Raw genomic sequence first — 25,113 nt, 5'->3', positions numbered from 1 at the left:
ATTTTTCTAAGTTTTGTTTCATGGTTTCCCGATTCCCGGTGAACCTGCTGTCACTCCCTTCCATATTCTGGCCTATTTGTCAACCAGTTAGCATTCAGCACATGTTTAGGTCATCCTTGTCCAGCAACATGCAGTTGGGATTTTGGAGGACTGCACAGGAGCACTTCTGCAGTGGCTGAAAACCCCTCTTCACTCGCTGTCCGAACAGAAATGTGTACGCAGACGGACACATTTGAGGAGCCATAAATTACGCTTTACTTGCCCAGGTTCCTCAGATGCTCTTAAATAGGAAATAACACCAGTGCGTCCATTGATGCAACTGTCTGAGGCAACCTCCTTGCAAAAATTGACAGTTGCTGGGTGATTGAAATGAAATTTTTTTTTGGCAACTGTTTGCAAGTAGTTGCAGCAACCATCCAGTCACCCTGAGGTTGTGCAAGCAGCAGCACTTGGCACTGTCTCGGTCTTATTGGCATTTCCTTTGGGGTGTTTTTAGCCTTTTTTGAATGTGATCATAGACAGGAAATTGGAGCGATAGTGAAGGAGAACAATATGTAGGAAATGGTGTTGGGTGGACTCAAACCCAGGCACCTGCAGCCGTTCAGCATATGGATCAATCAGGTGAGCTATTGTAGCAAACCTATTGGTGTTTCATTGCAGTCTTGATGCACCAAAGTCACTTTTAAGACCGCAACTAACTGTGAGTGGTTGCAGACCTGGTCCCCACCTTCCGAGCAACCACTTCGAAGGTGCTGTGTTCCTGGGAAGAGAATCGTGGCTTGGTTGCTCACTTTCATTCAGATTGCTTCACATTCAGCTGCATACTGCCACAGCACATTTAAGGTAACAATCTGATTAAGCATACACAGTCAATTAATCAACAAAAAGTAGAGACACAATGTTGAGGTTGCACTCAGACTGTGCAACAGCAACAATGAGCAATAGAAGTGGTGGTAATGAAGAGTTACTTGAGTCCCTTGAGAATAAAAGAGCCTCATGGCATAAAAAAGACCACCAGTTTGGACTGACCACCACAAATTTATATTGTTTTTTTTTGCTTTTTTTATCATTGCTGATTTATCAGCTTACATCTCAGATGACTGAAAGTCACATTGTTATTAAATATCCATCCATTCATCCATCCATTCATTCACTTCCGCTTATCCTGTTCAGGGTCGCGGGGGGGCTGGAGCCTATCCCAGCTGACTTAGGGCGAGAGGCAGGGTACACCCCGTACAGGTCGCCAGCCTGTCGCAGGGCCAACACAGAGAGACAGACAACCATCCACACTCACATTCATGCTCTCATTCACACCATGGTATTAAATATTCTTATGAAAACAGAGCAGCTCCTTTTTACAGGCTCCTTTTTAATGCTTGGCAATAATAACACCTAAAGCTGCAAAAAGTTAATTTACATCAGTATAAACAGCTTTCTTTTACTTGAGTTGCCAGATTAGTGTTAAGATTAGTTTTAATGCAGTTTTCATGCTGTTTTTGAACACATACTCGACAAATTAAAAAAGGCATTTACAAGATCACGCAGCGCTGCCAGCTGATTTTATCTCTGCATTTATTTCTCAAAGAGCTCTTGTTCGTGTTCGTACTTCTGAGGTCTGAATCAAGGTTAAACTATATTTTGCAGCACTTAGGAAATTAAAATGGCTAATCAGTGCTTTGACTCGCTTAATTTGTTTTTGTCCCCTTCTCTGGGCGCTCTTATATCTGCTTGTTGAATTGCTAGTAAATGCAAAATGTGACCTTGTGTGTGCTGAATGAAGCCCGTATCTCACCTTTGTGTGTGTATATATGACCTGTGTTCGTTTCTCACCTACCCAGGCGCCGTCTGCCTTCACGATCGGCTGACATTTCGTTTCTGTCAGACACTTCGGTGGCTCGGCCGTTGCCGCCTCCCCAACGTGCAAGCACAGTGCTGTAAAACCTGCAGCCAGCGTTCCCGCTCCAGCACGTCTCGCAGCTAAGGTGCAGCAGACTAAACCACTCGCAAGCTTCATCAACAGCAACACTGATTATGCCACTGGGTGATGTAATCTAATCATCAGTCAACAATCTGAGCCCTATTTCTGAACTACGGACTAATTAAACACACTCCTTGACGCTGCATATTTGTGCTGATGAAATTAATGTGCGGACATGAAATTTATGGGAAATGTAACAAACACAACAGTGAGACTGTAAATATTTGTTTGCACTTTTCATTTTTTTAACTACACGTTTCTTTGTTACATTAGACATGGGAGTCTCCGACCAATGTAGCCAGCTTTATGTTGCATTATAGATATAGACAAACCACTCGTTTATTTAACCTTTATCGCGGGTACAGTGCTTTAATTTTTTTTTTAGATGGCAACAGAGACTGTACAAGTGAGAGCTTACAGAATTACAGTTCTCACTGTGGTTTTACACACAGCATCAAGTGGTACAAACGCTGTAAAGAAAAACAATAAGTGTTGCATATCTGCTAAGTATGATTAACAAATAGCTGACATTTGCTGATCCCTGTCCCCTAAAGTGTGATTTCAGTTTATTTCAACCAGCTATATTTCAAATGAATGTGGGTATTTTGGCTCTCAGGTTCATGCACACTCATCTTTGTTGTAGCAGCCTTATTATGTTGTATAATATGCATTAACATGCTCAATATGCATGAAATATTTTCCCTGTTTTGAAATCCTAAAGTTTTAACACATATTATGATTCCTAACTACTCACAGATTACAAAGCATAAAACCCTGCCTCACTGTGCTGAGGAAACAAGGCCATATTAGTCTTGGCAGTTTTTACTGTTGATAAGAGGAAGAGAAAGGAGTGGGAAAATGCCTAATAAGGTCGTGAACAAAGATGGCTTCCCAAAGATCTGTGCTTGTGTTTTTGGTATTTTTCTCCTGAAGCATTTGATGCATTTAGATGACTGAGAGAGTTCGCAAATGCTGCTAGTTTTAAGTGAAGACTAAAACTGTATTTTCTGCCTACAGTTTTGTCCCTGGAGGTGTCTGAACATCCTTGATTTTAAAATTTTAAAAATCAATGAGAAGTGTCAAAGACTGGTAATATTCGATGTTCTCCCTCTAAGCAGTAAACCGTCCATTATGGCAGTTCCCATTGAAAACAAACCAGCAGGCATGACCCTGATCACTGAGGAGCCTGACAAACCTGCCAGTTTAGTCAGACTAGCAATTCAGTGTTCAGTGTTCTCCAGAACAGAGGATGCAGCCACTCACTCTAGAGGCAGCTGGATGGTGGCCAGCAGATGTGTGCAAGCTGCTAATGTTTACACATGTGAACATAAAAACTGATTTTGATTAAAAAGTAGGGACTATATCGTGGCAGTGAATGGTAGTTTCTGAAATTAGGTAGCGGAATATAATTTATAATGATCTTTACAAAAAAAAAAAAAAAAAAATGCTCTCCCCTCTGTTAGAGTGGCCTCACAAACACCAAGGATTTTGCACCACTCTGTTATCCTCTCCTTTAAGGAATATCTTTTATGTTTCCTTGTGCTCTGGTTCAAATTGAAAAGGTTGAACAGGATACTTCATTTCTCCAAACAGACCAATCATTTGGCCTAGACTGAATTGTGGCATAAACCATGTCAGAGAGAGAGGATTTTAAAACTAAGGCATATAGTTTTTGAATGTCAGATTTAAATATTATTAATGTTAATGTCGTAAACTGCACATCACTTTATTAATTGTACCTACTAAGTGACAGTACAAATAAAATTCTTGAATTTGATTTGTGCTGTCACTTAGTAGGTATGTGAGGCATCGTGCTAACCAAGCTAGCTGATACCGTGCTAACCAAGCTAGCTAATACCACTTCTGCTCATTTTTGAGATGGTTGAGGACAAAAATAGTCTTTCAAATTTTGAGATTCTAGCAGTTGTGAATATGAGATTTTATAATCCCTCTTTGGGGGACAGTTTAAGCAAACGGTCATTTGGACTGCTATCTGTCTGCTGCAGCCTGTAAAAAGCATTTTGTTGTTGTATGTTTGTCACAGTTTGGTTTTACTTTTACTTTCTGACTTTTTTTTTTAAGCCACAAAAGTAAAATGTAAACGTGGAAAAGAAAAGCTGCAGTCAATACTTGGTGCTAGAGGCTGCACAGGCGCCAAAACATGTTGTATCAGGTATTGGCAGGCCCAGTGCCTTATCTTCTTGAGTATTGCATCATTTAATGTCATTTATATTATGAACCTCTTGATTGAAATATAAGTCAAATTGAGCATTTCAGTTTTTCTTAATAAATTAAATGAAATAGAGGAGCATTATGATAACATAGTGTTGTGTCATAACACGTTAGATTCAGAAAGGTGAATTAAGAATTAGTCATACGTGGTATTTTAAACTTTTCTAAGTGTTTTTTAATTGTTGCCATGTTCTGTTGTCAGAGTTCAGAATTCAGGAACATTACGTATTCATACAAAACTGTTTTCAGAAATTGGACAGCAGCTCAGATTTCGCAGTGCAGTGCCATCAAATTGTCCTTTGTTTCCTCAGGCTCTTACATGTCTAATGACTAAACATGAATGTCTTCAGTAAAGCTATTAAGCCAGGGTAGAAGAAGGAGTAAAGGGGGAAAAAACACCACCTATGTATGTGCTTTTATCAAGAATCTCAATGAAAGGACCAAATTGCATGCAGAGTTTAGTTGAACAGAGTGGCAATGCCTTCTCTGTACTGGGTTTTTTTTTTTTAAAGGAACAGAAAAAACATAATTTGAAAGAAAGAAATGTGATTTATTAATTTTTTATATATTTGATATATCAAAAAATTCATACATCATCAGGATGTCTGATGATTGCACGACCAAGGGTGATCATTGTGCACCCCTGCCTTTTTGATTGCTTATTGCTACGTATGGCAAGTTCATACTTTTATTGCAGTGTATATACACTACTGTGCAAAAGTCTTGAGACACCCCTCATTTCTATATAGTTTGTTTCCAAGGAGCCAGACTTTCCTGATTTTTCTTTTTTTTTCTTTTTTTTTTAAAGTGGTCTCGAGCAGTAGTTCTCAGGGCTTTATTTGGTCATTGGCTGCTTTATCACTCATTTTCAGTCCAGTCCTTGTACCTGACCATTTTTGTTTGTTGAATCACTTGACAGATTCAGGTGTTCAGGAGTCATTCAAGCATAAAAAAGGCGCCTAAATCATAAGATAAACCAGTGTTGTGTCTACACATACCGGACAACTTAGCAAAGAACCAATTTTAAATTGTATCTTTAAAATTTTTGTGTCCTCAAAAAATCTGAGGAAACTAGAAAAGTGGAGGACAAAATACAGCAAATGAAAGTCATGTTCTTAAGAAATAGGAAAAAAAAAATAAATGAAGACCTGACAGGACATGAGAGATGCATCTGGCCTTTCAGCTGATTCATCTACTGTTCACTGAAGCCTCATCAGAAATGGTTTCAGTGGAAGGGTGGCTGTCAGGAAGCCATTCTTAAGGAAGGGAAACAGGGAGAAAGGGTTGGGGTATGCCACATTACACAAGAACTGGACTGAAAATCAGTGGCACACAGGTCTGATGGAGCGATGGATTCAAATTCGAAACTTTTGGTGCAAATAGGTATGCAGGAGGTCAGGAGAGAGGTGCAACAGTAAACCAACCATTGGTAAAACATGGTGGAGGCTCTGTCAGCCAGCCAGTGGTTTTGGAGATCTTAACAAAATTGGGGGAATTATGAACACAGAAAACTATTGCCAGATTTTGATCTACCATGTATTACAATCAGGAAAGCATCAGATTGGCAACGGCTTCATTTTTCAGCATGACAAACACACTGCCAGCACAGTAAAAGTATACCTTTATAGAAAAACACACAATGTCAGGGATGTTGAGGTCGGAGTCCGGACCTCAACATTACTGAAGCAGTGTGAGATCATCTTAACAGAGAACAGAACAAAAGGCAGCCAACATCCAAAGAGGAGATTTGAATGTCCTTCAAGAAGCCTGGAGAACTATTCCTGAAGACTACTTAAAGAAATGAGAAGAAAGCTGACACAGAGAGTTCAGACTGTGATGAAGAATAAAGGTGGTCACACCAAATATTGACTTTCAAGAATTGTGCAAGCTCTGTTTTTGCCTTATATACTGTATTTCCATGTATGTGTGCATGTTTTGCTTCACCTATTTTTAATTTTCTTGTCAAAAATTTAAAGAAATGAGGGATGACTCAAGACTTGTATAGTACTATAAAGTTTACAGGTATATTGTGGCAGATTTACCAACTTGATGTCGAGTTAACACATAAAGGTTTTTTTCTTGTTTTGTGTGGTTACCCACAATATTATTACTGAAACCAGTTCTGGTTTTAAGCAGCAGCTTCTGAGGATATTGAAGACAATTCATTAATTACTTTTGCAATTACCAGATTTCCTATTTGTGATACTTTGTATGCTATTTTACATTAATCACATAGCAAAGCTTGCCAGGTGAAATAATCTTTTCATCTGTTGTCCAGGAGCATATTGCGCATTAATACACACTTCCACAGTCCCTCTGTTGTCGTCATTCTCCCCAGAGTTGTAATTTCAGTATTTGCACAGCCCACAGCAGACGTTATGTATGATTCAGTGGTGAAGACCACAGAGAGGCGCAGTTTGTGTGAAGTGTTGGTTCTGCCATTTTATCATTTCAACCAAAAATGGAAACATCAGAATACATTTGAAGCATGCTGCTGGATTACAGATGTAATGATTTTTCTTCTAAGGGTTTATGCAGGGAAGGCGCTCTGTCTGGATCATGTACTGATGTTCAGCAATGACTAAGAGCCAAGCACTGTGACGCCATGCTAAATATAAGATGCAACTATGATCAGCAAAGTTTACACACCAGCTAGCTGCCAGGTAAAATGACTTCACTGATGTGTGTAGAAGGGAGCATGTTTCATTTTTACTAAACAACAGGCTAATGGATGAGGACTCTGGGGTGTTTGGCAAATATATCTCTGGTTATTCTGCCTGAATCTAGTAAAGGATGGTACAAAACCACTAAGCACTGACATAGAAGCGTCTGGGACCAATTAATACCACTGGTATCTTACTCCTTGCTATTTATCTTTTAACTCAGAGTAACAAACATTAAGCCTGGCCTGTTTTAGGTAGTAGTCAGGCATACTAATGATAGATGTTTATGGGAGCACACACACTGTTTAATTTGGCTTTTTACAACAGACATTTTGACATGTCATGATGGGAAAGGCACAGGTGAACTCAGGTTACACTCAGACTTCACTAATGTACGTTTGCTATCAGCTGTTACAGCTGAGACAGACAGAACACCTTTGCTCAGTTATTCTCTTTATTGTTGTTGTTTTTGAAGGCAAAAACTATCCAGTAGTTACACATGTACATCCTTTATATCTAGAACTATAGAATTGACATACCTGCCGTGTATAGTTACATAGTTTTTTTTTTTTATTATTATTTAGTTTGTTCGAGTGATTGTTTCTTTTGTCATTTTTAAAGATTCCTCTCTGTACATTCAATGAAAATGTTGGTTTCCAAGCACAAGATGTGTAGTAGTCATTAAACATATTCTTTGAAGCAGTCGGCCTGTTAAATAGAGTCTTTCCACAATGCACCACTGTAAAATTAACTTTAATGAAGTATTAAAGTTTAGCCTGTACAGTGATGACATGTTCTGGAGAAAATCGCATTCACTTAATTAGTCAATTAGTGTTGTATCATTAAGTTTGCCTATTGCTATACTGTGTTAAAACAGACATTTTATGGCTGTAGCACTTGTAAAAAGAAAAATTCAAATAAGATGTCACATATGTTAATACAGTTTTAATAAATGTCCATGCAGGGCTTTAGGTGACAGTGAAAGTGAAACTGTTAGTTTTACTTTATTTTCTTTCAGACTCCACAGCTTTTACTGTACATGCAAGCTTACTGTTCACAGCTTAATACTGATGTGTGAAAACTGGAAACTATCACGAAGAAAAAGCTTGTTACATACACAGTGCTGGATATTAATACCCAAGGGCAAGGATTTAATTAGGTGAAGGGTGGTCAGGTATTAAGCAGAGAATTAATTATAAAATATTCAGAAAATGATCATTTAAGAAACAAAAAAAAAAACCTTTTCTGTCCCAACAGGCAGATTTAACACAACTTTATCTGCAGAATGTGACAACCACGTCACGTTCTCTGTGTTTAAAGTCAGTTTTCCTCCTTAGCTGTCATCCTGAAGTTTGAAGCTTGACATATTTTCTTTTCTCCTTTTTAAAATCAGTAATCAACAGGTGGCAGTGTCACCATCTCCGTGAACTCTTCGTATTTGACAGTCCCGTTTGACTTGATCTTTGCCTCCTGGAAGAGCTCATCCACTAGATGAGGAAGACAAAGAAAAGAGCTGCATAAGTGGACTTCACAAGATAGAACGCTGTCTGGAAAATCGTTTCTCTGTCATGATTACTCAGAAGAGTTAGAGCAGCTTTTGACTGTGAGCTGTTTCAAGGTGGTGACTCTGCTGAGCCAAAAGTGATTTATCAGTAGGAAAAGTGGAATCATTCACCTTATTGACTACTCGGTTGAAAAGTCTATTAATGCAGTTAAAAAAAAAACAATTAGTATTATTGGTGTTGCTATTATCAGATATATAATAATATCAGAAAATAATATTCATTCAAAGCAATACTTTATACTGCATTATATTTCAGTCACAATTATTAGCTTTCACTATTTATCTGTGAGCTGTAGATGCTGGTTTCCTAAGGGTTTATAGCTTTTTGATTCATGGTACCATGTTGGTTAAATTACAAAAGTGTAGTTAAAGATTGGAATTTCAAGACATTTTGGAAATGTTCTGAATACTCAAAACAGGCGTCTGTTGTCTGTTCTTTTAGGAAATTGGCATTACTATCTACTTCAGCAGTTTGGGAATCCAGAAACTTTATGAACGTCTCCCCACTGAGAAGCCTTTTGAGCTTCATTTAACTATAAACAGCTTTATGGATACAGAACCCATCCACAGACTTTGAAATACATCTTATGCAGCTCTGAGACCCACCACTGTGTGAATGAGGTGGCTTTGAAAAACCTAAAATCAGCTCTTGAGATTTAACCAGATATCTGAATCCCTGCAGGAGTCCTTCCGTGAAAACTCTTGTGTGAAAACACTAGCTTTACCCCTGAAGTGAAACAAAACATCAGTAAAAAGAGAATTCGCTGTGTCCTCAAATGGCAGGACGTGAGCTTGGAAGAGGGGGAAAAGGCAAGTCTTCTTAATTTAACACATTACACAGTGGTGGAAATAATTATATGATCCCTACTCAACTTGTAGGTTTGCTCACTTCCAAAGAAATGAACAGTTTGTAATTTTTATGGTAGTTTCATTTTAATGGCGAGAGGCAGAACATCAACCAAAAATTCAGAAAAAAAAACCACACATCACATAAAAGTAAGTAAACTTGCAAATTCAGCAGGGGATCAAATAATTATTTCCCCCAGGCAGTTAACTGATGAAAAAACAGTCAGCCTGGTATTTCTTTAGATTTTAGCTTTTTGCAGAAATAAAATTAATTTCTGGACTTTAAAGGTACTGTTAGGAAGCTTTTGTTTCCACTGGGCAGAGCCAGGTTTCCTGCTTCCCTCCTGTGTTCAGTCTTTGTGATGGAATAAATCTGGCAGAAATCAACAAGAAATAAGGACATAAGTACATTTTAAATAAAAGTGCATTTCTGTCCTACAATCAATTCCACTCCAGTCACAGTACAATAAAATATTCCCCAAAAATATTTTGCTCCAAATTAAAACAGTTCTTGCTTCAGCTTTAGGTGAAACAAAAAAAAAAACCCTTTGGATTAAATATTCAGCAGCTTTTCGAGAGAAAAAGTTAAGTCTGAGTTGAGGAGTTGAGGATGAAGGCAGATCACGAAAAATGTTGGACTCCTCTGTGCTGTAACCAGTTCAAAATATTACCACGCTGTGTTTGCTCTACCTGCTGAGTAATGTTAGCTCTGTGTATTTCACACCATTTGTCTGTGATGAGAAAACAAATCGACACCTGATCAGTGTACAGCACAATGATAAATGTGTTTCCTGGCAGGAAGGAGGGCGTGGCCTTTATGAGCCATGAGATAAATGCCACGAAAGAACCAACCTTAGTCAGAATTCCCAAAGAGAAACTGAACTCAGCTCTAAAGACAAACTTGCTTATCTTTATTTTGTGTGGGGTTTACAGTTATGCTGTGTGAATTTGCAGGACACGTGTCTCATAAAACACAAAACTAAACTGTGGTATTCATATTTAATGCGGTCATAAAGTATTAGGGTAAGCTGTGTTTTTACTGCAACGCTGGATTCTAGCAATTTCTGAGTTTTCATACTTTGTTCTTTGAACTAATGGCTCATTAGTTATTTCGCTGCCAAGCTGAGAGGTGGGGGTGGGGTGGGGGTCTCTTATCAGTGCCATCTGTCTGTTTGTCAGCAGGATTTAAACTACCAAGATGAATTTCATGGAAATTTGTGAAGAGGTGGACCATGGTCCAAAAGCAAAACTCACTCACTTTGGATTATTAAACAATGTGTAATCAGCTAGTACTGACTGTATTTACAAGGTACCATTTACAAGGTTTAGCTGTAGGCCAGCATCAACACACAAACTTATCGGCTTTCTCTTTCAGCTTTGCTCACTGCTTAGAAACGGTATTTACTCTACCTTCTTTGTTTGTGAGTTTCTCTCCTAACATGGTGAGCTTGGCCCGCAGCTCAGATGCCGGGATGTATCCATTCTTCTGCTTGTCAGTCATCCTCAAGGCCTCCAGGATCTCCGCCTTGGGATCCTCCTGTTGTATCTGTCTGTGCATCATTGACAGGAATGTAGAGAAGTCCACCTCACCAGACGTTTCTAAACACAAAATCCGATTCAAGAGGAGATACCCTTTGTTGTTGTACTTAGTAATTTTACTTTGTGTTGTTTTCCCCGTGTTTTGTAAGGATATAGAGTGTCATGCTGTAGGTAGGACAAATTTTTTTAATTAAAAAATACATATATTTAAAAACCCCAAATTTTAGAGTACAAACAAAACCAGTTTATGCGTAAACAGTGGTAATAAAGGATGTAATGTAATTTGAAACTGCTCTCATTTAAACGCCTCCTCTTAGACATGTAATTCTACCTCTTGTCCTTTATGACACAGTTATGTGCCTAAACCCACAAGAAGCTGTTACTCAAGGACAACAAGGGTTTTTCAGACCCCTGCCTAAAAATAAATTTGATTTACTGCATGTTGTAGTTTACCAATTTTGTGGACTTGTAGATGTCTCTTGATTTCACCAAGCGTGGGGCTCGTACCCAGGCAGCGCATAACTGTGATCAGGTCTTTGGCATTAATCTTGCCATTGTGCTTCTTGTCATACAATGAGAAGCACTCTTTGAACTCTGCAACAGGAAAAGAAAAAAAGTTTTTAATGACAGTGCAAATTTTCTTCTCATTGTGTTAATTAGTAAGGAGCTTTATCTGAGTAAATCCTCAGTAAACAGGAACCAAATAAACTGAAGAAGAGCAGACTTTGACTGTCATGTACAAATAAATAACTTCAAACTTCAGTAAATAGTAACAGAATAGTGACAGCATGCAGTCCTGCACACTAATCTTACCATTGATCTGAGCTTGTGAGAGGAATTTAGCCTGCAAGGTGACAATAATACGACATCACTCGTTAGATAAGTACAGAAAAATGGTCTGTTATGTAAGAAAATACATAAAAAGGCTCAATGGAAAGAAATTCTTACCATGTTTGTGGCTGCTGCGATTCTTTTCAGGAAGAAGACGATTTTCTGTAGCCTGCGTCACCTGTCCCTCCACCTCTGTTTAAAGTCCACCACCCGTCGTAATTTAATATCTGTTGCTGTGGAAACACAGATACCGGATCCACAGCGGTGCATTGTCCTTCCCCGTACCACCCATCCAATAAAAAGAAGGTACCAATTATTACCAGACAACCACCGTACGCTACTGCAGTGTCACATAATACACCAAGTTAAAAGTAAGATTTCAACTATCTAGATTCAGAGTCAAATCAGGGAAGTTCAGAGAAAAATCTGATAATCAGTAAGAAAAATCAGTGTTTTTTTTTTAAGTTTTTTATTTCCAGTGAGCAATACTATACAAAACTTATCAAAATCCAGATTTTGAATTAACAAAGATACTGAACAGGCAAACACATCTACAGATACATCAAATCAGCAGCGATTTATCAGTTAAGTGCCATCTGTTACCTGTAATGGTGTACATTACAGCACATAGATGTTACAGTGAAACGAATAAAAATATAAACTTCACTCACAATACCTGAGAGAATGGAATCTTTAAAAAAAATTTATATATATAATTTTTTTTTTTTCTTTTCATTTATTTAATGCTGATGTGTCATGTTACACTCAGACTTCTACTATACTGGCCTTTACTTTCAAGAGGAAGGTGGGCTGTTCATAAGAATGAAAATCTGTTTTTTCATGTAGTGCTTGGTCTTATTTATAAGCATACATACACGCACACACACAGTACTGTATTATTAAAGGTTTGTTGTTTGCCACGCATGTAAACTGCTATCAATATACATCTTTTGGGATATATATGTATATTACTTTAGCTACTACTTCTCATCTTCTTTGACAGTCAGAGAGGAGCATGTGTGTAGCCATGACACTTGTTTCTTTGGGGGTGTTTAAAGATCAATATCACAGCATTCAGCTGTTAATAGATTGGATTCTTTGAGGTTATGCGAGGTTAGTTTTTTCCTCTTTGTCTACACAAGGTCAGCATTCTCATTCTGGCTGGTTTGTGGGACTGTCACATGTCAAATCAGCTGAAGCAGCCCTGTACTTTTCCAAGAATTCATTACCAAACATTCTCAAAATGTCAATGCGCCACGGGTGTTCAAGTGGCACTTAATTAATTTGAATAAATCGTGAAGCCTGTGTTTGTGCCTGATCTTAGGATCTTGTGTAACAGCAATACATTTCAAGGGCACTCAGTAGAGCACATAGCTCATCCGCCCCACATTTTCTAGATCATGATCCAGATCATTACCTAAATGTAATAAATTTTAATAAAGTGCTCCTTGTATCACCCCTAACAACTATTTGAAAATTTTCATTGAAATCCATTTATAATTTTCCAAGTTGACAGACTGACTGACTGACAGCACACGACCGATAACTTTAGCTCTCCACCCATCAGTGGGCGAGGTAATGATCACACAGTTATATTTGACCATAGCTCATGTTGCCTTTATTGGATAAATCCAAGTGCTGGTTATACCTTTAACTGGAACACATTCCCATTTGGGCAAAACATTTTAAAACACAGAACTGATTTTTTTTTCTTCTTTTCTGATTTGCCTCAGTAAAGTAAACATGTATGACATGAGAAATGCAAAACCTCCCTTAGTCCTTATAAACTGATGAATGTCAGATGTGTATGTTTTGCAGTGCTGGTCTCCTTTATGATATCTCATGTCAAACAGTGTTTTTTCTAAATGAGACCGCATAATTAAAATCAGACAAATGACAAAAGGTTTCACACAAATCAATATAGAAATTCACAGAGGAGACAAATTCCCTGCTCAATACGTCTGAGGGCAGAAGATTCTTGTGTTTAACAGCGAAACTGCTGCACATCAATGAGTATTACTGAGCGCCAGAGTCGAGCACAGCCAGTGTCTCAGTCCATAAAAAAATGAGTGGCTTCTGCCATTCATAAAAACTTTATAACAACTTTGGCGCACCTTTCAGTGGCTCTTCTTTATGTGCAAAGTGTAGTAGGACCAGGGTTCTGGCACATAAATGAGCCCGGGGTACTTGTTGCGTAGCACCGGGTCATTCCACAGATAGGCCACCCACAGAGCCACCAGCAGCACAGTCACACTGAAACTGCAGAACAGGAACAGCCCGTTGCTGTCGGGGCCGAGTCCTTTATGACGTTGAAGTATCACCATAGCAACCATAGCAAGGAAGGTGAGGAGGAAAAGTTCGGTGATTTGTCCTTCAGTGACCAAGTACCTTCAAAACAGAAGAAGTCGAGAAATCGGTGAGAAGCAAACACTAAATCTGCAACAAATTACTGTCAGCAAACTGCAGTTTTGAAGTAAACAGCATGAATACTGTTCTGTGCTGTCACAATATGGTTCACTTTACCTGCTGCATTAGCACTTAGATTTCAAATAAGAAAAGTAATTGCTTTTTCCAGAAAGTGCAGGTTTGAGAGAGTCATTAAAGCTGCTCTCAACTAGAACTTCTGCACATTAAAGATGGAAACATCAGAGCAAGAAAAATAAAATTTATAAATGCTTCTTTTTTTTTTTTTTTGGTATGAAATTTAATTTGTTAGAACATTTATCTGCTTTTTTTGTCATTTTTGTCAGGCTGTTTAGTCAGAAAGAAATTGGTTTTAGAAAGATGTTAGAAAATGCAGAAGTTCAAAATACTAAAGGTCATTCTAAAAAATTTAAATCGCCTGGGGTGCAGAATAATTGGAAGGACTGTTCATAAGCTATTAACTTCAATTTTAGTCCTGAATGTTTCCTGGCTTACTTTAACATTTAAGCATCACTGCTGTCCTTTAATTTCTCTTGCTGGTTGGGAAGTCTTAGAGGTTTTACCATTTCATTCCAAAGAAGCCTTTTATCAACCCTCTTCTTTACACCACGCACGTATGGTAAGCTATGTGGTGTGTATTCTAGGAGCACAAGCTGTATACAGCACAGACTAACCAATAGTAGAGAGCGCTGGGTCCCAGCAACAGCCAACCGGCAAGGGGGATCTTTTTCTGTTCTTCAGCATTGGAGAAGCAGCCACTGAAGTAGATGAACACTATGATAAAGAAAGGAATATACCTGGGGAAAAAAAAGAGGCAGATCCTTATATTCTGTATCAGATGAACGTTATGTTCAAATTCGTCTTTATAAATGGATGATGAAAAACGTTACTGAGCTCAGCTCAATGCTGGCAGCAAAAGAAGTAAACACCATTTAACAAACCCCAAAAAGCTGATGGAGAAAAGAAACGTTTCTTTTCTCTCAGCATCAAGAAATGTTTAGACCTGATAAAATGCAATGAGTCATTTATTAAACTTAACAAAGTTTAGTAAAATTTTAAGGATTAAATTACACTGAAAGTGGCGTATAACCAGCCCAACTGTAAAATAAAATGAATCTAACCATTGGTTACAAAAATAAATAAACTGTTAGAGGGATATGCTGTGCCTGGCCAGTGCCTCACACCTTCTAAATCTATTAAACTTTCAGCTGGTCTCAAAATTTTTTGATCTCTTTTAAAAAGATATCTCCATCTGAATGAGCTCAAAGATTTAATAAGGCACATCATGTTCCCATCAGGACCACTTATTTGGTCCATTAACTGCTTTTTCATTACATTTGTCAAACTACCTTGGCAAGTACACCAACTGACTCTACGGGTTTAACCCCGTCTCTGCTGGGCTGAGGCGCCATATTTTTGTATTCCTGCATTCTAGACCGATCTTTGAGTACTGTTAGTGTATTACACATCAGTATTTATGTATTATATGATGAATAGCAACTGAGAATTCTGAGGAAGCGTCTGTGTTCTCACTGATATTTTACTCTTTAAAACATTATCTTCTTCACATTTGCTTGTATAAGATTTGTTTGGATAAAAATAAATATCAGAGGCACCCTGATGATTTTGGGGTCAAGGCACTGAATGGTTCGCGTGTGGCTCAGAAGCCTAAGCTGCACCTCCCCTCATCAAACCAATCATGCCTGTAAAACAGAGGTTATCTTTGGGGTGTTTACTGAAAGCCTATCTACAGGCATGTATCTGAAACACTGGCTCAACACATTGTATCATCTCATCTGAGATCTGTGGGAATATCAGTGGGCAAGAGGGTGAAAAGACAACTACAGTATATTTTTTTTCTGATTCCACGTATTACCGATGTCCTTTGCCAACTCACCCTGCATACCCAAACCACACCCACATCTGCATTATGGCACAGACAGCAGAATCATCCACTGAAAACTGCAATTCCTTCACCTCAGCAGTGAAAATGCAATGCTAGGACATTATGAGGCAAATAAAATATAAACAAACCCATAAAACTAAAGGCCTGTGCAATGACAGAAAACAGCAGGAGAGATATAACTCTTCATGATTTCAAAATAAAACCAAGTGATCTGGAAAAAAAATGTCTGTTTTCCTGTTATAGGATTCACTCTCCACGCAACACTCAGCTGATTTAATCCACAGTCACTCAGCCTACTCATCCTAAAATCTGTTTTATGTTTTATATTACACAGACAGAAACTGGCTGCAGATTAAAGCGCATCACTAACTGTCTACAAGTTTTATGTGCTGAAATTTTCTGAATCTGCACTGTAATGGCTTTACTCACCTCTCTGTGGCAAGTTTTTTTAAATCATATCAACCATTAAAAATAAGCTTTCATTCAAATTTACACCCCCCCCCCCCCCCCCAAAAAAAAAAAAAAAAACAGGAAACTGGGGTTCATAAGGATGCATTTGTGTACATGCAAATAACACACATAATTATTGTAAACACATACCACATTAAGTGTCCCAGGTGCTCATCATAATAATACAGCAGCTCAAATGAGTCAATCTGGGAAAGAGGGACCAAAAGAAATTCATTAAAACATTCACATAACGTTATGCTACAGTGCCACCTAGTGTTCGAGTATATAAAATAATACAAATATATAAAATAACACTTGCCTTAGTTGTGGTGATTTTACATTAAACATTACTGTGCAATTCACTCACAATTCAGATGTTTTGGAAATGAAAAGTTTGGAGTTTGGACTGAATGTGGATCATTTAGGTGTTACTAAAACATTATATTAAATGTATTACACCTACAAGGAGATACTGAAGGAGACATAAGGACATCCTGCAATGTTTTTGGTTACTTGATTGCTGTCAGCTTTCTCCAGCAAATAAGTCAGTTTAGACCTCACACTGACCATGTAATATGGCAATGTTGCTATAGCTGTGGGGTAACGAGTGGAGCAGAAATATGAACGTTGCTTTTAGATCACTAATGGTTTCTTCCCCCAGGAACCAGCAAGGAAATACATTAAGACCAAAACAAGCCAGGGCATAAAATCTTAACATGACTGCTGTTGTGCTGCTACATTAACCCACAATATATCATGTTGACAGCCACGTCACTATCAAAAGGTATGATATTCTGCTTCTAGTCGGGATGACAAAAAAAGATGTGATGATGAAGGTGGAGACGCAGAGAGAAAAATAAGCTCCACTCCCACACAGCAGGTTAGAGTCTACTGCGTCAAACAGCTGTGGTGACGTGCGTTTCGTCTGGTGATCTGTTAGTTTGTGGCGGACAAGAAAAGCTTTATTAAAACTTTTTTTTTTTTTTTGTACAGCACTGTGAGAGGATATATAAACCACATGTACTGAGGGCATATATGCAGAGTTGTCCCACAGGTAAAATACAAACACAAACACACACAGCAAAATGCAGCCATCTCCATGTTCCAGTGTTCCCAGCATGCCCACCATGGGACCTGAACTGTTCCCCGTCTTACCAGTGAAGCTGGTTTAAGGTCTTTGATGATGGGGTTCTCCCTCACTGACAGGTGGAGCTGATAGCCACTCAGGATGAGCCGGTGGTTGATGGAGTCTCCCACCAGGTGGATGCTGGCTCCCATGACAAAGGTGATGATGCAGAGGTAGACAGCTGTGCGAGACAGCACCCGGGGACTGCGCTCAATCAGCTGAATGGAGCAGAAACAAACATGTATATCTTAAAAGAGTTATTTTGGTGACATCTTTAAGAACTGACGTCAAAAGCGGCAACGTCTGTGCATCATTTCTCAGACATTTTTCAAACAGCATACAAGATAACACGCTCTATTTACTTTCTGGAATACTCTGTTGAAGGTTGACTTTATGTAGGTATGTTTGCGTCTTTATCTACTCAATGCAGCTGCCTAGTTCCCTCCTTTCTCTCAAATATAGATCTGCCTTAAAGGAAATGGATAACACAATAGCTTTTTTCATAACACAACCTCACACATGACCTCCATCCAATAACAAAAACAGGCAGCTTGCTTTATTTCAGGTACACTGAAAGTGAGACTGTGTCACCGCCACTCAGGGACTGACTCTCAGGTATTTGTGGTGGTGTGGAAGAACCTAATTAATCTGTCTCCAAATGCAGGTAAGTCGCTATCTGATTACTTTGTATCAATGGAAAATGATGACAAAGTACACAACATTTTAAGTGAAGCCATTCTGATTCCTGAAACTGAGACAAAATCAAACCAAAATGATGCTGGCATGTTGGATAACAGTCTCTTACAGCAGGTAGTGAACCAGCTCAGTAATTCTTCTAACTAGGGCCTGACCACTATAGGATTTTTTAAAAACCAACACCAATATCTGGTGATTTAAAAATCTGAGATTCTCCTATATCAGCTGATCTTTTTTTTTTCCTTTCAGGTACATGAAACAAACATGTTTCCCTAACATTTTTTATGTGTAGTTATTCATTTACGCTCCGCCCGACTCTGCTTGGACTGGCTGGTCTTTTTGTTTGTAGTGTTTCAAGCTGCCAACAGGGAAGTTGCAGAGTGTCCTCTGGTGAACAAATTGTGCAAAATCAACCCCCATAACATGGTTGAAGGGTATTTCTCCCCTTTCTTCTGTGACCTTTTGAATTTTTCATATATGGGGTGTTATAAATGCCGATCAATTGGCAAATACTTCATATAGGCCCGCCGACAAATTGGTCCGGCTCTACTTCTAACCAGCCATGGTATGATCATTTACACACATAAAGTTCGGACTAACAATCGTGACGATGATATAGTTTGCTTGTAGAGCAAAACATACTATACGCAGTTATGACTGAACTGAAATTACAATAAATGTAAGCACAGATTTCCGTTGGTAAAGCAACACAACACCACAAATACTCAAATAATGAAGTGATTGCTATTACACAATAGGATCTGAGTTACCACAGTTTTCAGTAAGTAAAATGTTCACGTACAAGAGGCTAGAGTGAACACAAACGTCCTGATGCTGTCTTTGCAATCACCAAAGCGCTCTGATGCATTAAGACTTGCCTTGAGCATTAGGAATGGTGTTATGACATTGTAGGCCATGTGGAAATAGTCTCCAGCACTGGGCTTGTTCAGCGGAAACCACTCCAGAGGAAGGATGATCTGAAACATATGTTACAAAGAAAATACTGGTGTTCATTGCCCTTGGAAATCTTGATGTAACCATCCATTTATCTTTTTTTTTGCATTTTTTTCCCTACCATAACAATAGGCCTTCCAAAGTCTAATATCCAGTTCTGCAGAGTGAGACACAGCCACAGGTCAAAGTGGAAGTGCTGCCTTTTTTTCCGTGCCACATTTTCCTTTGAAACAGCAGGAGTGCTGAAAACATACAGAAAGTCACTGTAATAGAGCAAGATTACCAAAGCAAAGAGCAACACAGAGGGTGAACATTTAACAGACATGTCACTGCATCTATTTCAGGTTAAAGCACACGGTTTCCTTTGCTTCTTTTTAATTCAAATTCAAGATAATAAAGCTTCTTGCAATAGTATAAAAAGATAGCATGTATGTAGCTAATCAAAACTGACTGCTTATATTTTACATAAAAAAGGGAAACAACTGTGTATTACCCCCCTGCATCCTCCACTCTTTGATGTCAGTGTAATAATTATGCAGCAGCTGTGGAACTGCTGAACTGTTCAACCTACTGTTTATTGTGTGCAGCTGTGCAATGTCCTGTAGCAGGCTGAGCACAATCCCTATAGTCCAGCATATGCACCGGGACAGCAAAAAGATGAACACAGGCGAATCCCCCGTGGGCTCTTCAGCCTGCTTCGAGGATTACAGGCTGCTTTCTAATACCAGCAAAACAGTATTTACTACAAAGAGTGCCGTCATCATGTGTGTCCACCTGAAATCCTTTCTCATGCCATTCAGACATCCTGGTCATGAAACTGCAAACCTTAACGAAGCCACACAGTTTCTGTTGTTTTTGCAAAACTCAGTTGCTGGGGGACTTTTGCCACCAGCTGCTGGTTTCAGTTCAGCATAGTAGCAGCCACTGCTGACTCAGCTCCAAGCTGTGCCAGATTAGATCTTCAACTCCATTTCCTCCTTTAAGCTAAGGCTCTAACATAAGATATAAAATATAAGACAAAGTTTAAGTGACACATGGTTTTAGAGTTATTGTGCTGTACTTTTAGGTGCTGTTCTTTTAATAAGCTCCTTTTGACCTTGCTTTTGTTTGCACTTATTTATTTTTCTTCTTCCTACGTGGCTGTGTTTGTTGGCCAGTCTTTACTCACAACTTGTTGTGAGGACACAGACTAGTTATTCCCAAACCAGGAATGCAGCTCCACGGCCAGTTTTCCCAGTTTTCCAGAGTTAATTGCTGCTCCTGTCATGTGATAATAAGAACAGCTACAAAAAAAAGACCAAATTTTAACCTTATTAGGAAGTCTGAAGACAAGACAACAGGCTGCAACGTATCTAGTCAATCGGTTTTCCGTTGCAACAGCACTTAAATCTAAAGGTAACGTTTACCTTGAAATAACGCCCATCAGAAGAGCATGCGCGCTTTCATTTGCGCGTCCCGCCTCCAGCATCTGTCCCCGACACATGCAGGAGAAGAAGCGGGAAGCAGGCGCAGCTGTAGGTTTTAACGACGTGAATTTCTTTATGCTACACCGTTCACGAACCGACTGCGCTTTACTTTCCTTACAGGAGGGCGACGGCTGAAACGACAGCAACAGTGACGGCCTAATGTAAAGCGCACAAACCTTTTCATATGTAAATCCTTGCCTTGACGTTTCCGTACAGTCTGCATTGTTCCCGTGTAGGCTGCTGTTGGTCCTGCTAACTGCACCTCCTCTTGCCGCTCCCGGGTCAAAACGGTGAAAAGTTAACAGGATTCAACTACGCCGAACATCTTTTTGTACAGTTAATGGTCACAATAGCTGCCACTTCCGGGCTGTGGCCTTGTTTCCGCCCATCCAAGTAATGCACCAATCAAACTGCAGCAAAGAAACAGAAACCGGAAAGGGCGCGATTCACTCCGAGTTATGATTTGTACCAGCTTGAGTCCTACGAAATGATTCAGTCTGCGAAGCTTGAAAAAATAAATAAATAACTAAACATATAAACTGGATGTCTTTGAGTCATAGAGCCCAACGTTATTATACTTTTGCACCTGTTACTGACTGCAGGGAAAAATAGCCACAGCCTAAACATTCACACATTCTAAAAAAGCACATGTTGCAAAGCCCCTAAAGTGGCCCAGATCTGACACTTCGGTGGCCCATTTCTAGCCCACAGGCTTCATATGACACCCCTGCACTGAAGGAAATGGTAAATGGACCGGTTCTACTCTGCTTCAGAACTCGAAGTGCTTTATACAACATGTTTCATTCACACAAGCACAATCTGAATGCTTTCTGTATAACATTCACACTCTGTACAACATGAACACATCAGAAACAACTCAGAGTTCACTCTCTTGCCCAAGGACACTTTGGCACACAGACTGGAGCAGCCAAGGATCAAACCACCAACCTTTCAAGTAGTAGATGACTTGCTCTACTTGCTGAGCCACAGTCCCCCCAAATTTAGTCAAATTTAGTCAAAAATTAATCTAGAAATCTAAAATCTTAAGCTACCCATTACCTAACTGTATACAACACACTGGCTACAGAGGGCATCAGTACAGGAAATATAAAGGAGGGGAAATCCTAGTCGAGTGGGAGATATCTGGGACACAAGTCTTTCCAGTAACTTTGGCTAATTAGACTTCCCCTCAGGTATACTGATAGCTGCCATGTTAGGGACTGCTAACTCTTTGACTAGAAGGGTGTTAATTAGAGAGTACAATTAGTCTTATGAGACTTTACTTCCTGTTGTGGGGAATGATAGCATTAATAACGATTCAACCATCTTGTCAGCAAACATATCAAAGGATTTGTGGTCTCTGTGGAGCTACCATTATAGTAAAGGATGATTTTTTGTTTTAATCTCTCCCCTTTACATAATGCATAAACATCTTTTATGCAGTTTACATGTATTTGTTATTCACTGAGCATACCAGTTTGAATTAACATTAAAAGCATTCTTGGGCGCCAGGGTGGCTCAGTGGTTGAGTGAGCAACCACACATGCCACGTGGCGGTGCAAACAGCACAGGTTTGAGTCCCGACCTGCGTGTTTTCCCGAATCTCTCCTGCCACTTTCCTGACAGAAAACAAGTTAAGATCTAAAGCTATTTAAAATTTTAGGTTGATATCCAGCCTGAGCCTTTCTGTGTGGTCTTTGTGTTGGATATTTTTATCACTCTGATATTGGTAATTTACTGTCACTATTTTGTATTGTTAAATCACCAATTATATTAATCACACACACTGGTATTCTATATAATTTATTAGTACCTATATTAATCACACACACTGGATTAATGGCCACAATTTATATTATATATATATTTATATTGTTTGTCACCTATATTGTCACTCACACACAGGGGCGTAGGAATGAGTTTCCTATTGGGGGGACACATATTGGAAACCTGACTGATCCATAAATACTCTGAGAAAAGCATTAAAAAAAAATGCTATTTTACTTTTACTTTCTTATTTTTCACATTTCTTGGAAAAATAGTGTTGTGTAAACTTATATGATTGCATGTATAATTTATATATGTATATGTTTTATAATCGTAGGATGTGGGCAAACTGGCTTGATCACAGATAAATGTTACCAGTGCATAGATAACTGTTACCAGTGCATAGTTACCAATGCACAGATAAATGTTACCAATGCACAGATAAATGTTACCAGTGCACAGATAAATGTTACCAGTGCACAGATAAATGTTACCAATGCACACATAAATGTTACCAGTGCACAGATAATTGTTACCAATGCACACATAAATGTTACCAGTGCACAGATAAATGTTACCAATTCACAGATAAATGTCACCAGTGCACAGATAAATGTTACCAGTGCACAGATAAATGTTACCAGTGCACAGATAAATGTTACCAATGCACACATAAATGTTACCAGTGCACAGATAAATGTTACCAATGCACACATAAATGTTACCAGTGCACAGATAAATGTTACCAATTCACAGATAAATGTTACCAGTGCATACTTACCAATGCACAAATGTTACCAATGAACAGATAAATGTTACCAATGTTACCAATTTCTCCGTGTCTGTGTGGGTTTCCTCCCACAGTCCAAAGCCACGCAGTTACTGGGGTTAGGTTAATTGGTCACTCTAAATTGCCCATAGGTGTGAATGGTTGTCTGTCTCTCTGTGTTAGCCCTGCAACAGGCTGGCAACCTATACAGGGTGTACTGTGCTTCTCACCCTATGTCAGCTGTGATAGGCTCCAGACCCCACCCCCCACCCCCTGTCACGACCCTGAAGAGAATAAGCGGAAGAGAATGGATGGATGGAGATGTTGTAGCACTGAAACATTCAAAGATAAAACTTTGTCGAGCATCATCTTCTTCTAGTAAAGGGAAGGGAAATGTGTCCGTAAAAACCATGAAAGAAGAAATTTTAAAAAATGTCACAGAATTCATTAAATTTGATTTAACCATACTTGTGGACACTCTATTATATCTATAATTTTATGGTTTAAAACTTACTATAAGTTAACTATTTTTCATTCCTTGAAAATCAGTAGTAGTTATCATATTTTGCAGATAGAACCTTATAATTCCAAACAAAAAAGGAGTTTTTAGAATTAGAAGGTTCTATCTGCATTATACTTGTTCAAAAAAAAAAAAAACCCATTTGCACATTTAATAGGATTTTGATATTACTGATTTAGAATACATATAGGGTGTGTTTCATAATCATGAGTGAACAAGACTTATTCCATGTGTAATTTTTGCTATACAGAGTGCAAAAACTTTAAAGCTCAATATCTCAAAACTGGTCAGAATGTAGATAGAACCTTATAATTCTAAGGGGACAAATGTTACCAGTGCACAGATAAATGTTACCAGTGCACAGATAATTGTTACCAATGCACAGATAATTGTTACCAGTGCACAGATAAATGTTACCAGTGCACAGAGAAATGTTACCAGTGCACAGATAAATGTTACCAGTGCACAGATAATTGTTACCAATGCACAGATAAATGTTACCAGTGCACAGAGAAATGTTACCAATACACAGATAAATCGTCCCCTTAGAATTATAAGGTTCTGACATTTTTGACGAAACTGAGTTATTGTCATATACTTATTTGCTGACCACTTATCAACAATATGTAAGAGATTTTTTTCAAATATATATGTTTTTGGGCATTTTATTCACAAAATATCTATCTGCAAAATCAAGCTTTAACTTGGTACTATAAGGTTCTATCTGTGAACCAATAGGCACTTGAAATGTTCACAAGAGAGCCAATCAGGCTATTTCTTTTTTGCAATGTTGGTGCCCAATGTCAAGCAAAGGAGCAGAGGAGATGCTAGAGAAAATGTTTCATGGTAAGCTGGAGCTGTTTACAAGACATCTAAAGCTTGAGGATTTCAAAAATGAGTTGATAACAGACAGAAGTACCAATGGCAGGAAAATTCTTAACTTTTGATTTCTTTTGTTTAGATTGCACTGAGCTGTTTCTTTACACTGTTAGCTACGAAGCTAGCGAGCTAACACTAGTTTTGAATTGCTTGTCTGTGGTCAGTGCTAACATAAAAAACAAACAATGTAGTTGGTAATATTGTGAATAGTCAAAGGTCATAATATAAGTTACCTCATGTATAAAATATTATTGATTGAAGAATGACTTCAGATTTTAATATATTCTATGACCTAGCAGTGGTACCATGCTAATGAGCTCTGTCTGTTTTTATTTCTGTCATCAAACTCCAGAAGAGCAAGTAAAAGAAAAAAACACCAGAAAAGGGACGGCAAAGAAATTGCTACATTTTTCCTGAATAAATACAACTGAAAGATAACAGTTCATTGTCAGTGACATTTTTATAGCAGAATGATTTTAATTAAAGATCCAAGTTTAAAAAAA

At 38.5% G+C, this 25,113-nt stretch overlaps 3 protein-coding genes across 4 annotated transcripts in view; 1 reads left to right on the top strand and 2 right to left on the bottom strand.

Annotated features, from left to right (window-relative positions):
* The window catches only part of adamts7 (a disintegrin-like and metallopeptidase (reprolysin type) with thrombospondin type 1 motif, 7), a 71,322-nt gene extending 66,063 nt beyond the window's left edge, over positions 1-5,259 (top strand). The window contains exon 24 of the mRNA XM_030726500.1: positions 1,839-5,259. Coding sequence (XP_030582360.1) covers positions 1,839-1,981 — 143 coding nt within the window. The 3' untranslated portion in view covers positions 1,982-5,259. The remainder of the gene's footprint in view (positions 1-1,838) is intronic.
* A 2,207-nt stretch (positions 5,260-7,466) lies between these two features.
* Positions 7,467-11,855, bottom strand: calml4a (calmodulin-like 4a). Its single transcript, XM_030724454.1, has 5 exons — positions 11,771-11,855; positions 11,636-11,666; positions 11,276-11,416; positions 10,694-10,882; positions 7,467-8,360 (listed from the first exon to the last, which is right to left on the bottom strand). The coding sequence occupies exons 1-5, from the start codon at positions 11,771-11,773 to the stop codon at positions 8,263-8,265; spliced, it is 462 nt and encodes a 153-aa protein (XP_030580314.1). The 5' UTR covers positions 11,774-11,855; the 3' UTR covers positions 7,467-8,262.
* A 280-nt stretch (positions 11,856-12,135) lies between these two features.
* Positions 12,136-21,053, bottom strand: cln6a (CLN6 transmembrane ER protein a). 2 transcript variants are annotated; one of them, XM_030723020.1, is made up of 7 exons: positions 20,852-21,053; positions 19,331-19,451; positions 19,134-19,232; positions 17,589-17,777; positions 16,584-16,639; positions 14,752-14,874; positions 12,136-14,041 (listed from the first exon to the last, which is right to left on the bottom strand). In XM_030723020.1, the coding sequence occupies exons 1-7, from the start codon at positions 20,896-20,898 to the stop codon at positions 13,771-13,773; spliced, it is 906 nt and encodes a 301-aa protein (XP_030578880.1). In that variant the 5' UTR covers positions 20,899-21,053; the 3' UTR covers positions 12,136-13,770. The 2 variants fall into 2 exon arrangements, with proteins under 2 accessions (XP_030578880.1, XP_030578875.1); XM_030723015.1 differs by lacking the exon at positions 20,852-21,053 and adding an exon at positions 19,781-20,572.
* Positions 21,054-25,113: the final 4,060 nt, after the last annotated feature.

This window comes from Archocentrus centrarchus, chromosome 3 (assembly GCF_007364275.1).
Source record: "Archocentrus centrarchus isolate MPI-CPG fArcCen1 chromosome 3, fArcCen1, whole genome shotgun sequence".
Classification (NCBI taxonomy): Eukaryota; Metazoa; Chordata; class Actinopteri; order Cichliformes; family Cichlidae; genus Archocentrus; species Archocentrus centrarchus.
Note: the sequence above shows the minus strand (reverse complement) of the source record. Positions and strands in the feature narration are given on the sequence as shown.

Coding starts and splice junctions, on each gene's coding strand:
- calml4a (XM_030724454.1), bottom strand. Junction 11,417..11,635: donor CTCACAAGCTCAGATCAATG/GTAAGATTAGTG, acceptor TTCCTGTTGCAG/AGTTCAAAGAGTGCTTCTCA. Junction 8,361..10,693: donor GAAACTCACAAACAAAGAAG/GTAGAGTAAATA, acceptor TTCCTCATCTAG/TGGATGAGCTCTTCCAGGAG.
- cln6a (XM_030723015.1), bottom strand. CDS start 19,845: ATGCTGGACTATAGGGATTGTGCTCAGCCTGCTACAGGACATTGCACA. Junction 19,452..19,780: donor ACAGCTGCACACAATAAACA/GTAGGTTGAACA, acceptor GTATGTTTTCAG/CACTCCTGCTGTTTCAAAGG. Junction 16,640..17,588: donor ACCTTAAACCAGCTTCACTG/GTAAGACGGGGA, acceptor CCTCTTTCCCAG/ATTGACTCATTTGAGCTGCT.